We start from the raw sequence: 16,710 nt of genomic DNA, 5'->3' as shown, positions 1-16,710 counted from the left end.
ACTGCTCTTTGGGCTGCATGTATATGAATAGAAACTGAGCTTGACACATGTCTTACATGTACTGCTTGAAAAGTAGCAGTTCTTTAGAAGTTAATATCACTAAACCAAACTTAAACTGCTGAAGCTGCAGCAAACCAGTTATGATGCTTTTGAGGACTTGGAGCTCTAAGAGATTTATCCACTTTGTCCAGTTTGTCATTCAACTCGTTGGTTAAACGGTCCTCATATACATCCAGCCATATGCATGAGTACACGTTGCTGTGCACTGATTCACACAGTTTAAACAGTGTTTTCATTTTTGATCTATAAATCTGATATCTGATATCTCGTTGCTGGAGTGGCATAGAAATAAAGCAGAGGTGTTGCTATCAAGTAGGGTAACTAAAGTTGTTAAAAGGGAATGCACCTCAATAAGTCAGTTGACAGGTGATCAACCTGAATCAGTGAAAACATAAGCAAGGAAATGCTCATACTACCCCAAGATAAAGATTTGGGCAAAATGGTCATTCATAAGTTTAGGAAAGGCTGTGTTATAGTGAAAATGTTGATACGCTTTTACAATAGCTTTGACTTAGTGGAATATAGTTTACATTCTTTTATCTTTTAATTAGTCTCTGCACTGTATATTTTGTAAGCTCTAATATCTCTGTATATTTGCAATTTGTATACTTGTATATTGTCTTATAGTTTTTATACTTATTTGTTTTTTTTTGTTTTTTTTTCTGTAAGCACGAAGTACCGCAGCAATTTCCTAATGCTGTGAACCTGTTCACCCATATGGCAATAAAAACCTTCTGATTCTGATTCTGATTCTGATTCTGACTTGAGTAAAAGCTCAACTGCAGCTCTGCTGAATATCATCAGGTTCCTGTTTTTAAAAGTGTTATGATGAACACTCTGTGTACTGTTGCACTGCATGGACTTACTTCCCCTTGTGTGTGTTTATTCAAACCACTGGATGGAAAATAATACAAAATGATTTACACACCATACAAATGTTCTTCCAGCTTCAGTTGAGGAAGGGGGGAGCTCGACTACCTGCGCTTCTTTACCCGCAATCATGTTCAATGTTCATATTGTCACTTGAGTATGGAATTATAAAGGGAAGAGAAGGAATAGCAGAATAGCAGACAGCAGTGATGATTCAGTGTTGTAGAGGTAAGGGACAAATGGTATTCCTGTCTGTTGCATGTGGGGCTTGTTGGTGTTTTGCTCTCTAAGCTGCAGCCAAGCAGAAGACCACTATCCGGTCAGTGTTGTCCCATTGCATTAATTCCCCACAGTGACAGTGGGGTGCCACATAGTTAGATTATCCTGCCTACTGTAAAATGAGCAACTACTGTACCACTTACTGACTAGAATGACAGCTTGCTGGGCTATTAATATGTGCACTAATTTTCATATACGTTCAGTATGGGCATCTCAGTTGATTTGATAGTTTTATATTCACTTTTAAAAAATGAGAAGATTGAACTCGGCTCTTTTTTTCCATGACCTCAGTAAACCCCTGATGAGTTCATGATTTTGGATGCTATTTTCAGCTCATATTGAGCAAAACATAAGGTTTGTTTTGTAATTTAGAATCAGGAGGATTATGAAGACACACTTTGCCATGTGTGGAGGTTTTGAGTCTCCTTCAGTTTTTCAGACCTTGTGGTTGCAACTTGTGGTTAAATAAGCAATAAAAAGAGCTTCCAACACCTCTGTGTTTCTCGGGATTAAAAAACAGGAAAATGACACACATGACTCACAATTTCAAGGTTAAAAGTTCAGACTTGTGTTTGTTGCTACCATGTACAAAAGAAAATAAGACAAAAAACTAAGAGCTCTCAGGTTGTTATTAAGGTTGCTTACCTTGTCTCCCACAAAAGATGTATGTAACATTAGCCTGACATGCAAAGGTTCAACAAGGCCAAATGCACAATGCTGCTGTAGTTCCGTTTAGGAATGTATGGTTTTCTAATTTAAGACTGAAAGAGCAGGTTCCTGGAATTACATCATCAGTAGGTTCAAACAGGGTTACTTATTCTCACAGCTGACACAGTGAGTCTCACAGTGAGTCCCACAGTCTGCTTAGAGTTTTACCAGACCAATGATCTGCCAGAGTAAATATTGTTTCTTTTGTAGTGACATCTCACAGCGGTGCACACAAACACCAGTGGTGTTTCCGTGTGAGATTGACAGTTTAGGCTTCATCTAAGTCTGTTGTAATAACCACATGAGAGACTTCCTCTTGATACTTCAAAAACCTTTGTGTACCACAGAGGAGGAAAGACTCCCCATTCCAAAACAAATAAGTTTCTGCTGTGAAGATAAAGGACCCGGTAGGTAAGGCAGAGCATGTTGCTTTATTAATATTGCAGCTCCCCACTCTGATCTCAGTTTGAAAACAGAAATGAAAAGGCGTGATGGAGAATTGGATAGGAATGACATGAGAAAGAATAACCCATTGAGAACTATTCCATTTCTGGCTTCAGACAAACAAACAGTTGGACAGGAAGGTGTTACCTCACTGTAGTGCATTGTTAACAGAGTGGCCTGGTTCAACTTTCAAAACACTCCCACTTCTTGTCATCTTATCATCACCTGATTGTGGTCCAACTCCCGGCCTCTCCTGATACCTTTTAACCTCTTAACAACCAGTGGGTTACGGTTAGGGGTAGGATTTGAGTTAGGTCAGGGGTGGACTATTCATTTTCTCAAGAGTCCACATGAGAAAATGGAACTGCTGTGGAGAGACACAGCTGTAAGCTGAGCTCAGTTTCGCTCAATATTAGTTTTTATCTCTTTATAAGGTGCCCTCCACTGTTGTCCAGATTTCTCGTGTGGCCCCTTGGGAAAATTAATTGCCCACCCTGAGTTATATTATTGTCCCTTGTTGTTTTATAGCATTTTCCCTATTTGCAACACCAAAATGTAAAAAAATAATAAGAATAATTTAAAAATATATTGTCCTGCTAAAATAAATGCATGAAAAATGGTTTATTTAGTATGTGGCTAAAACAAAACCCAACCCTATTCCTAATCCTATATAGGTCATTGGCAGTCTGGTGGATATTAATCCCCTGAGGGCTAAGTCATCATTTGGAACAACCTCAATCCTATCTCTAAACCCTAGGCCCAAGTCCTGGAGAAAAGAGAAAACCTTTTTGAAAAAACAAAATAAATAAACAAATAGTTTTTGATAAATGTCAGAATGATTACCTTCTTTGCCCCCTGAAGATGTACAAATATAAAACAAAAAATCTTACATAGGTTTAGGGTCATTACTGATGATAATGTATTAAAACTCAGTCTATAAACTTAGAAATTCTTCTGAAGGGCACATCCATTCAACTTACAATGTGGAAAGAAGCCTTAATTTCATTTGGACGTCAATCAGCTTGCCTGTGAAACATAATAAGATTTTACACTCTGGCTTCCCTTCAAAACCTTATTACTCCTACTTATCATGAGCGATCCACTGAACAGACAACAGCTCGTTGCAGTGTGGTTGTATACTCCCATTCATTCTGTGTTGTTCAGCAAACAGATTTGCTTGTCAGGACCCGCTTGTGTTCTGTTCTCAGTGATGTTCATGTAGAGTAATGAGCTGGGGGGGCTGTCCTCTATAACTTTTTAGGCATGTTAGCTTTAGTGCAAAAAAAGTTGCAGTTACCAACAGTGAGACAGTATTTTATTTCGCACACATGAACACAGTGTTTATGGAGTTTGCTGAATATGTGCTAAACTTTAATACTGCCTATATTTCCCTTGCTGCATGGGTTCCTGTTTTTTGACCATATCCATAAAACACTCTCTTATATATCTGTTTTCATATTTTCTGTTTTTTATATACACCATATGGAAAAAAGTATTGTGCATGTTGAATTCAGGTGTTTTCGGTCCCATTGCCATGCCTTTACATGGCAGATTTGTGAAAGAATAGGATGTTCTAAAGAGCTGACTGATTTTGAGGAGGCTACTTTATACACCTGTGGTAATGGGACTAAAAACACCTAAATTGGCTGCCTTTAAGATGTTTGGCCCAATACTTTTGTCCACAGGCTGGTGTGATCATATGACAATTGGAGGTGGGGTGTTGGTGGTCCCCTACCGGTACCGAACGTACCAATAGGACCACAAACAGCCACCTGCTAATGCTAATGGCCGCGTCGCTAGCAAACTGTTATGACAGCGAATGGTTCCACTGAAATTCTCAGCCCAGTGGCTAGAACCCTAGTGTTTTATGCCATAGTGTATGGCCCAAAATGGTTGAGGAATGCTTGTAGCAACTTGCAAATCTATACCATGGAAGATTTTACCCAAAGTAAGAAGCACTTGGCTAAAACTGGCTGCCAATCCTACCAACAATTTCAATTTGTCCTTCCATCTGTTGGTTGTCACAGGATTTATCCCATCCAATTGAATTTTTCAGACTTATTGTGGAAAACCAAGTAAGTGTTGTGCCAAGCTTGAGGCCTTTTGGATAGGCAGTTCTCTTATTTTGGCTAAAAGTTGTTTTCTGTTGTCACTCTTTCTGCTATTGTGCCTGCTTACTGACGGATCCACTGTGTGTGTGTGTGTGTGTGTGTGTGTGTGTGTGTGTGTGTGTGTGTGTGTGTGTGTGTGTGTGCGCACTTCCACATATGGGGAAGTTTGTACAGATAGCTTTAATGTATCCCCAAGCCTCGTACCTCTATATTTAGCCTAATAATTGAGGACCAAAATGTTAACATAAACCTAATTCTAAAACCAGCTCTAAACCCAAGTTTTAATTGTGAAAAAAATTGGAAAACAGTGCTTCAGCAAAAAATTGTAAAACCTCTTTAAAAAAATTTCTAAAACTAAAACTGGGTCAAAAATGTCATTTAGATAGATGTGGTACAATAAATATTGAATCTGGAGGAGTTACCAAATTGGCTACTGAGTAGCCAGACTTGCTTTTAGAAAGGCTGACATTGCTACGTTGTCAGTCAAAGCACCATATCTTCCAGCCTCTGACTCACACATTCTTTTGAAGCTGGCATAATTTCTCTCAGAAGGAATATTTGGTTTCCATGTGTTAGGCTTCAGGGTCACTTGTCTTATCTTTTTGGACTCTTAAGTTCTGTTATGTTCAGTTTGCTCACTGTTTAGGATAGAGTAGAATAGAATAGAATGCCTTTATTGTCATTATAAAGAATGTACAATTAGATTGTACAATTTACATTTCATCTTTGTATTTATCACCAATTACAAATATTGCTTGTTTTACTTGCAATGTGCTGTTCACTTTTTCTCTTGTATCTTCCAAATATTCATGTTCTTGGTTACTGGTTTGTTTTCCTTAGTTGAATTTGTTTTCTGTATAGTGTTTTGAGTATGACATCTTGCCTTACGATACCTGGGAAAGGCTCCCACTCCCTCAGGAAATTGAGATTCAGTATCTTGCCCAATTATATTTTGGCACGCAGACTGGAGCAGTCAGGGATTGAACCACCAACCTTCCAATTAGTAGGCGACCTGCTGTACCTCCTCAGCTACAGCCATTTCTATGTACTTAGAAATTTTCTCCTCTTTAGTGAGCAGTTAGTCTCAGGTGGATTATGTAAACTGGCAGCACTCCCCTCCCTCCCTCCAGGCTGCCTGCAGGACTCCACTGATTGGGAAGAATGGGTGGGTGTGTGGGAATTTGCTGATGTGCTGCTTCAGTTATAAGAGGCTTTGAGTCATGAGCTTAGGTCCTAGCATGGAAATACGTCTCTCTAACTGTGCATCTTTATTTCAACCTGTCACTCTTAGTCCATCTCTGGCCAATGCTTTCATGTATCTGCACTAATAACTGTGACCAGACCTGTTGGCTATCATATGCAGAAATGGAGGTAGGAGGCTAAACCAGTTCTATTTATAATTGTGTTTATTATATATTTTTACTGTTTTGTGTGTAACTATTACAAAAAATTATATAATTCACAGGGGTTGTCAATTAAGATGAAATGATAATGAAATGCTGTGTACAGGAAAGGTAGAGGATTTACATTTTTTAGTGTAGCAGTAAAAAAAGCTAGTTGAGAAGCATTGCTTTCCATGATATTTGTGCAGAAGTAGTCACACATTGGTTTTGTAAATAATTTATAGTGTTGCTAGAAGTGTCTGTTTTGAGTGTTATTTTGCCTCTTTGTTTTTGGAAAAGAAAGCCGCACCTACTCCTCCAAATATACCTCCAGTTATTTATTTGAGGAATTTGGTGAATGAGCAAAGTACCCCCCCCCCCCCCCCCTTTTTTTTTTCTGTTTTAAAGTTTTGCCATTGTTACAGCCCCTTCAGTTCAATTCAATTACTATCACAACTGCCAAATCACAACAAACAGTCCCCTCAAGGCATTCAGACCCTACAATAATATAGAGATAACCCCAACAATCAAAACAACCCCCTATGAGCAAGCACTTTGCAACAGTGGAACGGAAAATTTCCCTTTTAACAGGAAGAAACCTCCAGCAGAACCAGGCTCAGGGAGGGGCAGTCATCTGCCATGGTCAGTTATAGTTGAGGTGAGGGATTGTGCACAGTTACATACTGTACTTGTGTACATGTTATGGTACACAAAACATATGATGAGTGGCTCTCAAAGTCTAAGCTGGCTGGGAAACTAACAGAAACATTGCTTGATTATGACGTATACCTGCAATGCTACAGGTTGAGTATTGTATGTAATATTCTGACTGAAGTGTGTTAAATATTGTGTTGTTTTTATATCTCATTAATCCGCTTCTGTTTTGTTATTGTAACCAATTAAACTCTCCCATTGTGGAATATGCAGAATATGAGGATTAGTAATGTTTGCAATGTTCAACTTTGCATTTCAACGTGAATGAAGGCAACCTAAATAAATACATTGTACCAATTATAATAAACCTTTAGATTGCAAGTATACATTTATAAAATTGTGTACTGTATATTTTTGTCTGTGTAATGTGTTAAGGAAATTTCCATCCATCCATCCATTCGCTTCCGCACATCCTGTTAAGGGTCGCGGGGGGGCTGGAGCCTATCCCAGCTGTCATAGGGCGAGAGGCAGGGTACACCCTGAACAGGTCGCCAGCCTGTTACAGGGCCAACACAGAGGGACAGACAACCTTTCACACTCACATTCATGCTCTCATTCACACCTATGGGCAATTTAGATTAGCCAATTAACCTAACCCCAGTAAGTGCATGTCTTTGGAATGTGGGAGGAAACCGGAGTACCCGGAGGAAACCCACGCAAGCACGGGGAGAACATGCAAACTCCACACAGAGAGAGGGAGAGGCCTGGGCCAAGGTGGAATCAAACCCAGGCCTTCCAGATGGTATTCTAACTGTGAGGCAGCAGTGCTAACCACTGCGCCACCGTGCTGCCGTGCTAAGGAAATTTGTATTTGTAATTATTGGAGCAGAGTAACAATATTTATGATTCATTACCAGTGTGTACTTTGAGGTTTTATTGGTATTGTGTAAACCTGTGTATCTGTGTGTAACATCTGATAATATCGTTGTAGATAGAGCAGTTTTTTTTTGTTTTTTGTTTCAACGTGTTTTGGAAGGCAAACGTATTCACCAGGAGTCATTTAAAGTCCGTGTAGCTGTGTGTGTGTGTGTCATACATTTGGTAAAATATTAAGCAGCAGTCAGGATCACAGTGTTGATTGCCTGAATTCAGATTTACATTTGTCATCCAAAACTTAAAAGCTTTAGTGAATACTTAAGAGTGATAGTTTCTTTATTAATGTATTCATTTTTTTTTCTTTCTCTCCTCAGGATGCTTTTACTCATCACTGTCACAAAGCCATCTTTCCACCCTATGCAACCTTCTGCAGATAAAAAGGAGGATGTGAAGAGCCTAAACAAATACTCAAAACTGTGGACACATGTGGTGCAAAATACAAGACAAGAGTAGACCATTTCCAAGACAAGCCTGACTGAGACCCTACCACAATAAATTCTTCTTGACCCTTTGTTATTTCAATTCATTTTTGTTTTGCTTTCGTTTTTTGGTGGTGGTAAATATTGATCTATCTCCTCAGTTCATAGAATCATCCTCACAGGACCCACACAGTGCCCCTCAGAGGGGCGATGCCAGTCTTGCTAAATGCCGACACCTCTTTTAGCTCCAAACAGGAGCTCCTGGACCTGCAGGACTGTCCTCTCAGCAGGGGCCCCTCTTTGGACACCCCTAGTCCTGCGGATTCCCAGACAGGCAGCCCCATAGGCTCTGGTTCCAGAAACCCTGACAGCCCCGTAGCTGATGACACCCTAATTTTCACCGGGGCTTCGACGCTTCCTGGGCCAATATATGGGGGGGAAACAAGATCCAATGCAGAGACTCCTATTGGGCTAAAGTTGATCTCTGCTAACACAGATCAGCTGTGTGGCTGGGGAGCTCTGACCCCCAAAGGCATACAAGTTTTCAACACTCCTCGGTGGGTGTTGTTCTTCCTTTGTGTGGCCTCTTTCCTCCAGGGGATGATAATCAATGGCTTTATTAACACAGTGATCACTTCCATCGAGCGACGCTTTGACCTGCGCAGCTACCAGGCTGGCCTCATCGCCAGTTCCTATGACATCGCTGCATGTGTGTGCCTGGCTTTTGTCAGTTACTTTGGTGGTACGGGTCACAAGCCCCGCTGGCTGGGATGGGGAGTACTGATCATGGCATTGGGTTCTCTGATGTTTGCCTTGCCTCACTTCACCACACCTCCCTATCAGGTCAGTCTACCTGAGCAAACAGGAATGTGCTCTGCTAACCGTACCAGCCCGTGCCAGAACAAAGAGAGAGGAGGACTGTCTAGCTATCGCTTTGTGTTCATGCTGGGCCAATTTCTGCACGGTATCGGTGCTACGCCTCTCTACACATTAGGGGTCACATACCTGGATGAGAATGTCAACTCCAACTATGCGCCTGTTTACATAGGTGAGTCCAAACGTCACCAGTAATAGCAGCAAGCACACTGTTCTTCTTTTTCTTTGCAATTGATTATAACTGTATGTTCACTGCTTCTTCTGAAAAATGTGGATCAATTATTACTTATGCCAAAAAAATCAAAAGATGTATTGTTAATATATTCTCATCTCTCTCATGCCAAACATGTAGTTTGGTATTACAGGCCAAAAGTACAGTATGTAATTCTAAATGATTTTACACTGGATTCTCTCAACAAGCTGTTAGAAGTGAAAAAAAATAAAGTGGTAAAGTTCATCCATAGGATGTAGGATAAAAAATAATTTTTTTTGAAAGCAGGAAACAGAGCTGGGGTTAGCTAATATCTCCAACAGCCTTTCAAACAAAAGGCTGCTCACTGGGTAACACGTTTGCTAGTTTAGCATACTCATGAACCTCAAATAACTAGCTAAACTGGATGACAGTATAAATACTATAGAAATGTATGGAAAAATTACATAACAGCAAATATTGCAGTTTTCCTGGCCCTGGCCCCAGAAATCCAGTTTCTAGATTTCTGAACAGTTAAACGATAGTGTGGCAGCAGGCATAAATACTAATAATGATTGTAAAGTAATATATAAGTAGGCATATGTTTTTCTTAGCTTACCAGATCCATAAAGTGATATACCATGGCATTTGTTCACATGCACTGTTGGGATGAGCCTGAGACATTAAACATGTAAATGTCTTAAAGCCATAATGCAGTAAAAAGCTTTGCATGCCTGGTACAAATATACCCTGGAACTATAAGCTCTTAAACCATACCATAATTGCATTTAATATGCCAGTTACTGCTGCTTATTCATTTAGATAGGGGCTAATTCTTAGTGTGAAAAAACTGCTTGAAGTTCCTGTCAAGATGACTGCCAAAGGCAGGTCTTACTTCTAGAAGGACTTTGTCATTTTATAAGCATGGGACACTCTGAAGTTGTAATGAATTTGATTGTCTATTAGATGTTTGAAAGCACTGAAAATTAATCAAAGTAAATTCATTAAAAAAAAAATCAAACCACTACTCTTTTTGAAAAGTTACTTGAATTAACTCACTAGATTTTTAATTAATTGGTTGCTGGTTATTTTTTGTTCACAGATTAAACAGATTAAAAATCAAATCAGAAATAAATGTTTTCTACCAATTGTGCTGCCCTATGTGGACCTTCCATTTTCTTTGTTATTTTTCCTAGTGAGTCTTCTGTACTGTTTTGTATTCTCTGTTGACATGGTCATCTTGTTTAGCTCATACAAGGTTTTTAAGGCCGCAGTTTCATTTTGGCAGTGGGGCAGTGATTGCTCTATTTTAATGTTGATTTGACAGAACTTTGATTACATAGAATAATGACAATGCATGTGCAAACAGCATTCAACACAATTCCAGCTGCATCTTTTAGCAATAACTCCATGCCTTTTGCAGGTGCAGGTGCACAAGCAGATATATAATCTGAATCTCTCACCAGTTGCCTGCCATGTTGCACCACTCTGTCCCTCTGCTATCCTTGTTATCATGTTGAAGTGTAATCTTTTCCTCTAGGATCAGATAAAATATATGTCTTAATAATGACGTTATAATACGACTCTAACTACCAGCAACCATCCAGAATTGAATTTGTTAACTCTATTTAGATGAAACTGGACACAGTTGAAAGTGCTTATTGGGTAGAAGCAGCCAAATGTGCCTCAAATGTACGTATTCAGCACAATCACTGCCTGCTGCCATTAACTGCAATCTGCTGCCCTCTAGGCTCCTGTCACCACCCTTTTTCACTCTTGTCCATTTCAAATGGCAGCAGAGCACATTAATATTATCAAAACACACAAACACGAGTAGTGTCTCACTTCTCAATCTTTACAAAATGCTGCAGATGAATTTCTGATATTTGACTTTTTCATTTTTTTTCCTAAACTTTCAAGAAATTCTGTAGATTGATGTTTAACTTCAATGGGTACTCTTTCCTTATTTATAAGACAACTCTTCTGAAACTTGGCATGAGTATTAATTGGCACAATTCTACAAAGATTTGGAGACAGATTTTCTGTTTTTTAATTTTTACCAGTTTTCAAAATTTTTAAGGAAGCTGTTCATTGATGTTAAACTTCAATCACTACTCCCTTATTTTGTTGGCCAATTCTTCTGAAACTCAGTATGAGTATTCATTAGGCAAATGTGTACAGAAAGTTCCAGACACAATTTTTGATTTTCTGTCAGTGTTGACAAAAATGTTTAGCGATGTCTATTTGATGAAAAAAATTGGTGTACTGTGCCACTCATCCATTAATTTTCTTCCAATTAACTTTAACTGATTGTCACCCCTTATTTAGCCAATTATTTTGCAACTTGTATGAGTATTCATTGGGCAAAGTTTTACAAAGTGTTGCAGAAAATTTTTTAAATTTTAACTTTTTTATTGTTCATGAATTTGAAGAAATAGTATATATTAATATTTAGCTTAACTTTAGACATCTTTCCATCTAGGTTGAGTGGTTAATAAATTCCAGTGTGCTTATAATAAATCTTCAAAGATGACATAAACCCCAACCTTACAAACAGCCACTTGCACATGGGCACACCAGTTCTGAAGCATATATTAACAACCATTGAATGCATGAAAAACAAACTACGCATGTATGATGCTTGGCTAGGAAAGTTGTGCCTTTTGCTGTTCCTCTTGTTTTGATCAGCTCAGTGATGGTTGACCTACAGCCAAATTAGTTTCCGTTCCAGTATATCACAACCAACAGCTCTCTTGTTTTCCTATGAAACATGAACTTTTTAGATACAGAGCCCATATAAAGAACAATGGCCCTTTTAACCTGTAGGACAGGAAGAGGTAAGTAGGAAACAGGAGGTAGACACTGGAGTCAATGTACTGACACACCCTGGCTCTGTGTCTGTGGTCTTTCTTTCCCCCCAGGGATCTTCTACACAGCAGCCATTGTGGGCCCAGCAGCGGGTTACCTGCTGGGAGGTTACTTCCTCAACATGTACACTGAGATCCATCTAACGTGAGTCAGCTTTGGTTGGCAGAATGTACAAGGATAACTGGCTAAAAAAAGACAACAGTATAATAGAACAGAACTGAGTGGGGGCACTGCTAATCCTTATCTGGTTGAGCATCTAATAGAAAATAGTAGAATAAAACTGTTGAAAGTTTGGACACACTCACCCATTCATATGAATGGGTGAGTGTGTCCAAACCTTTGACTGGTACTGTGTATTAGAACTGATTAATTTCTAAAAAAAAAAAAAAAAACTTGAACAGACTAGAATGGAGAAGATTAGATTATAGCCTACCCAAACTTACTAGAATAGAACAGACTATACTGTAGTGTAATACAGATGATTAGACTAATGTGTAATAGATTAGATATGTCTACAACTGCTACAAAATCACTGACTTAGTTTAATAAAACCAATTAGAAATGAAACTAGAATAGATGAAGCTGACAAGCAGAAGGTAGAGTAGAGTCAAAGATCTGAATATAAAATACAGGAGATGGAAGAATGTAGAATAGAACACTACATAATAGAACAGACCACCCTCATCACATATGCTTTAGAGGTCAGTATCTGTAAAGGACAAGTGGTTCAAAAAAACGTGTTTGTGTGTGACGCTACAGGACAGAAATGACTCCAGAGAACCCTCACTGGGTCGGGGCTTGGTGGATTGGCTTTTTAGCAGGAGGAGCGGCCGCTCTACTGGTAGCGTTCCCCATCCTGGGCTACCCACGACAACTACCAGGTGCCAACAAAGTCCATGCCATGAAAACACAAACACCCTTTCATAACAGGGAGTGCATTAAATAGCATTGTAATATCACTGAGTGTTGCATTAGATGATACTCTGGTAATGTCATGGATTTTCAGTACAGCCTCATTCCTACCTACCTATGTGTCGTTCTGCAGGCTCTCAGGAGTATGTGGCCATGCGCGTGTCTGAGGCCCACCAGCTTAAGGATGGAAGCCACACCACTGCCTCAGACCCTCAGTTTGGCAAATCAGTTAAAGACATGCCAAGGTAGAGAGGATTCAGTATGGATATAGTAGATGGGTTTTTAATGGTCGCCATCTGTCTATGCTCAGTGCACTCACCTAAGCACATTGACTACTGCTGACCAATTCAATATAGCTTACAGAGACTGTGCTGACTGTCAAGCACTGTCTCCTCCATCGTAGTTACATGCAGAAGATTCATTAAATTTTTTTAACATTATTTGCACTGGTATCTGCTCTTCTACTGCCCTAGATTAAAGCATAAGCCATGGTTAAAAGGAGTCTACTTGGCCACACAGACAACAATGCAGGACAGCTGTAAGGAAGTGAAGAAACTCTCTAAACAGGTGTCAGCAGGCTGTTAAAGCTTCAAGAAACAAATAATTCTGACTTGATTTCTACTCATTCCTGCATATCAAGAATCCTCTTCAGCAGAGTCAGTTCTGTCTTTAGCCCTGTGACTCACCTATTTCACCTACCTTCTCTGCTGTATTGATTCACTTTGAACTAGTCTCACCTTTAGCCCTACTAATATTATTGATAGGTTAAAGCCTACTACATATTAATCAGACATCATTCCCTGGTGTATGTTTAAAAGGTTTTCCAGGTAATGGAGCCCTCAATTTTAACAATAGCATACACTTACTGAGTGAAAGAGAGTGTTCTTTAAACATGCAACTGTACATCCTGTCAGAAAATAAATCTTAACTACTAATTAGAGAAAATGATTTTCTTTCAGCTGCAGATTTTGACTATTCTCAGAATTAGATCTGTGTGCTGAAGGTGCTTTCAGTCACTGCCATTCAGTTCTTTGAAACAAGTGAGGTTGAGGATAACCTGAGGTCAACCAGAACTGTTTCTACATTCAAAAACGAGTGTAAAACCTTTTTATTCCCACAGGCTTACATTTAATTATTTTGTACACTTACACAGGTAGTCTCATTTTTGTTTTGTTAACTCCTGCAAATCTTAGTTTTAAAGTGGGCTGTTGTGCTTTTAACCTAAAGAGCCTGCTCAGAGGCTGGGATATAGTCATCTCCGACTACGTGTAGGCTCTCTTATCATATTTACTGGTGGTTTCACTGCTATTTCTATTTGGTATTGGTAGGGCTACAGTAACACAGCTTTATCAGTGTGGGGATGAGTGCAACATGCAAGTGCTAGTAGATTTACCCTCAAGCTAACCCCACTTAGACAGGCAGCTATGAATGCAGAACATCACAGATGAGTGACAGACATGCTCATGTCCAGTTTACAACCATGTTTATTATAAACTCAGCAGCCACAATGTGATGTCATCTTTTACTCTCCCTCTGTGGGGATTACAGAGGGTTACACAGCATGTTATGTAACATGATTATTTATCTTTGGATCTACTGTGGTGTGTATCTGCTTCATATTAAGAGCATCTTCAGATTACTGCAGGGTGCTTTAATGAAAATGGAAGTTAAGCTTATTCAGTTGCAGTTGCTGCACACATTGCTGATTCTCCCCCCTCTCCACCTTACTGTGTATTTCCAGATCTGTGCTGCTCCTCTTAAAAAATCCCACCTTCCTGTTCCTGTGTTTGGCTGGGGCTACTGAGGCCACCCTCATCGCTGGCATGTCCACCTTTGGTCCAAAGTTCTTGGAGTCACAGTTCAGTCTCAGTGCATCAGAGGCTGCCACATGGTTTGGTGAGTGACCAGTCATCGCATGGTGTGCACATTATACATGTAATCTACCCCACCTTGAACCCATCTGTCTCTCCTACCGCACACCTCACCACTGTGTTGCTGTCCTCATGCCCTGCATCACCCTCACATACTTCTCTGCCACTTATGACTCCCTCATGCAGTACCACAGTTTCTCTCTTGACACCCAATCATTTGCTTTCTCTTGATCTACAAAGACACAATGCTGCTCCTAACATTCCTCATGTAGTGCTCTTTCTTGGCATGAAGCCATACACTGATCATCACCACTCTTCTTAACCCAGCTCCTCTTCATGGTATGGCTCATCAACTTTATCCCCATATAGTTACAGCTCTGCACATCATTGTTCTTGAAAATCAGCACCAGAACACGTCTGCATTCCTCTGGCATCCCCTTACTTTCCAAGATTGTGTTAAACAATCTAGTTAAAGTCCACTGCCCTCTCTCATAGACGTCTCTCTGTACCTCCACCAGTATGCTATTAAATGCCTTTCCACTCTTCATCTTTTTTATAGCTGCCCCCTCACCTCCTCCTTACTAATCCTCTGCACTTCTTGATTGAACTTTCCTTCGTGAGTCCTCTCTCACATTCCAAAAATTCCAAATTGAAATGTTCAAATTAAGCAAAGAATTAGAGAATTCTCCCTGATACCCCCAAAACTACAGATGATACAGATGACATTGTTCATGGTTTGGGATCGATTTATGCCTCTTTCACTCTGGAGGTCTTTGGGGGTCATTGATGTGTTTGACAACATGATGGGGTGCCAAAAGAAAGATGGTCACCAACAATATTCATTCTTTATACTTTTATCCTTCTCTTCCCAGGATATATGGTGGTACCGGCAGGAGGTGGGGGCACCTTCTTGGGTGGCTACATTGTGAAGAAGTTGAACCTGCGCTGTCGAGGTATCATCCGCTTCTGCATGGTGTGTGCGATGGTCAGTCTAGTTGCCATCTTCATCTTTCTCATCCACTGTCCCAACGTGCCCATGGCTGGTATCACAGTGCCTTACCAGTCTGGTCTGAAGTCAAAACACCAACTGGACCCATACAAACACATATATGACAGTCCCAGCAAACTGCACCTCAGAAACAGGTAGGCTGTGTTTCAAATAACTTCAGTTATTTTAGTCATGGTTGAATCCATTTAAATTAGTTTGACAATTGTTAGTTTTATTCTTTAAGAGGTTAAAGTTCCTGTCTCTCAGGTTTGGCCAGGTAAATTTTACACTCACCACCACACAATCTCACTACTAGATGTTTTCTCTGAAGTGCCTCCCTGGTGGTTCTTCTTTACTGCTTATCTGTGAACACGTGTTAGATTACAGTCCATGCCAAATTATTTACATTTTGTTTCAATGGCAGCACTTATTATGCACTTAAAGTTACACACTATATCACTGCACTAGGGTAACTCAAATTGTGTTCACTGGCAGGTTTTAGCTTCATGTGACCAGAAGAGTTTTGAAACAGGAACACCAGGTTGCACAGAACAAACTGTCTGTGTTGTATTGCCATGGAATAGAATAAGCTACAGTACCGATCAGATCTAAGGATAAGATCTAAATCTGTTGTATAGTATTGCTGCATGGAATATAAAGATATTAAATGTTATTTTAATCCTTTAAATCCAATCAGATTGTATTTTGACATCTACCACCATTATGTTTCTCAGTGCTCTACCATGTTTAGAGTTGGGGATGCTGGAAGCAAGGAAGGCATTGAGGGGTTCTTTATGGGTTCTAGAAAGTTAGAAACAACAGAAGGTTTCTTACTTTGTTCTTCTTTCACACTTGCTGCCTACTCACCCAATGAACCCAAGTGTTGCTCTTATGCCAGGATAGTAAGTCACCTTTGCCCAGCAGTAGGATACTTCAATAGACATTAAAAACTGACAAAGTCTCTAAGTGTGCAAGAATGCAATAAAGCATCGAAGCATTATAATCACTGATTTGAGTGAGAGGGATGTCAGGCATATAAGTTAGAATAATTTTCTTATTTGTTCCATGATTTCTGAGACTTGGGAGAACAGATTAATAAAACAAAAATTACATTTTCCGATTGCAAAGCTTTAAGGTTGAGG

General features: G+C 39.7%; 1 protein-coding gene across 2 annotated transcripts in view; it reads left to right on the top strand.

Annotated features, from left to right (window-relative positions):
* Positions 1–16,710, top strand: part of slco4a1 (solute carrier organic anion transporter family, member 4A1) — a 40,285-nt gene that overhangs the window by 12,418 nt on the left and 11,157 nt on the right. Inside the window, exons 1-7 of one of the 2 annotated variants that reach the window (XM_030733076.1) lie at positions 5,712–5,843; positions 7,759–8,911; positions 11,851–11,941; positions 12,557–12,678; positions 12,843–12,954; positions 14,451–14,605; positions 15,453–15,723. In XM_030733076.1, the coding sequence (XP_030588936.1) occupies positions 8,074–8,911; positions 11,851–11,941; positions 12,557–12,678; positions 12,843–12,954; positions 14,451–14,605; positions 15,453–15,723 (1,589 nt within the window). In that variant the 5' untranslated portion in view covers positions 5,712–5,843; positions 7,759–8,073. Of the gene's footprint in view, positions 1–5,711; positions 5,844–7,758; positions 8,912–11,850; positions 11,942–12,556; positions 12,679–12,842; positions 12,955–14,450; positions 14,606–15,452; positions 15,724–16,710 lie in introns of those variants that run through there. The other variant, XM_030733077.1, reaches the window with a different exon arrangement.

This window comes from Archocentrus centrarchus, chromosome 7 (assembly GCF_007364275.1).
Source record: "Archocentrus centrarchus isolate MPI-CPG fArcCen1 chromosome 7, fArcCen1, whole genome shotgun sequence".
NCBI lineage: Eukaryota > Metazoa > Chordata > Actinopteri > Cichliformes > Cichlidae > Archocentrus > Archocentrus centrarchus.
Note: the sequence above shows the minus strand (reverse complement) of the source record. Positions and strands in the feature narration are given on the sequence as shown.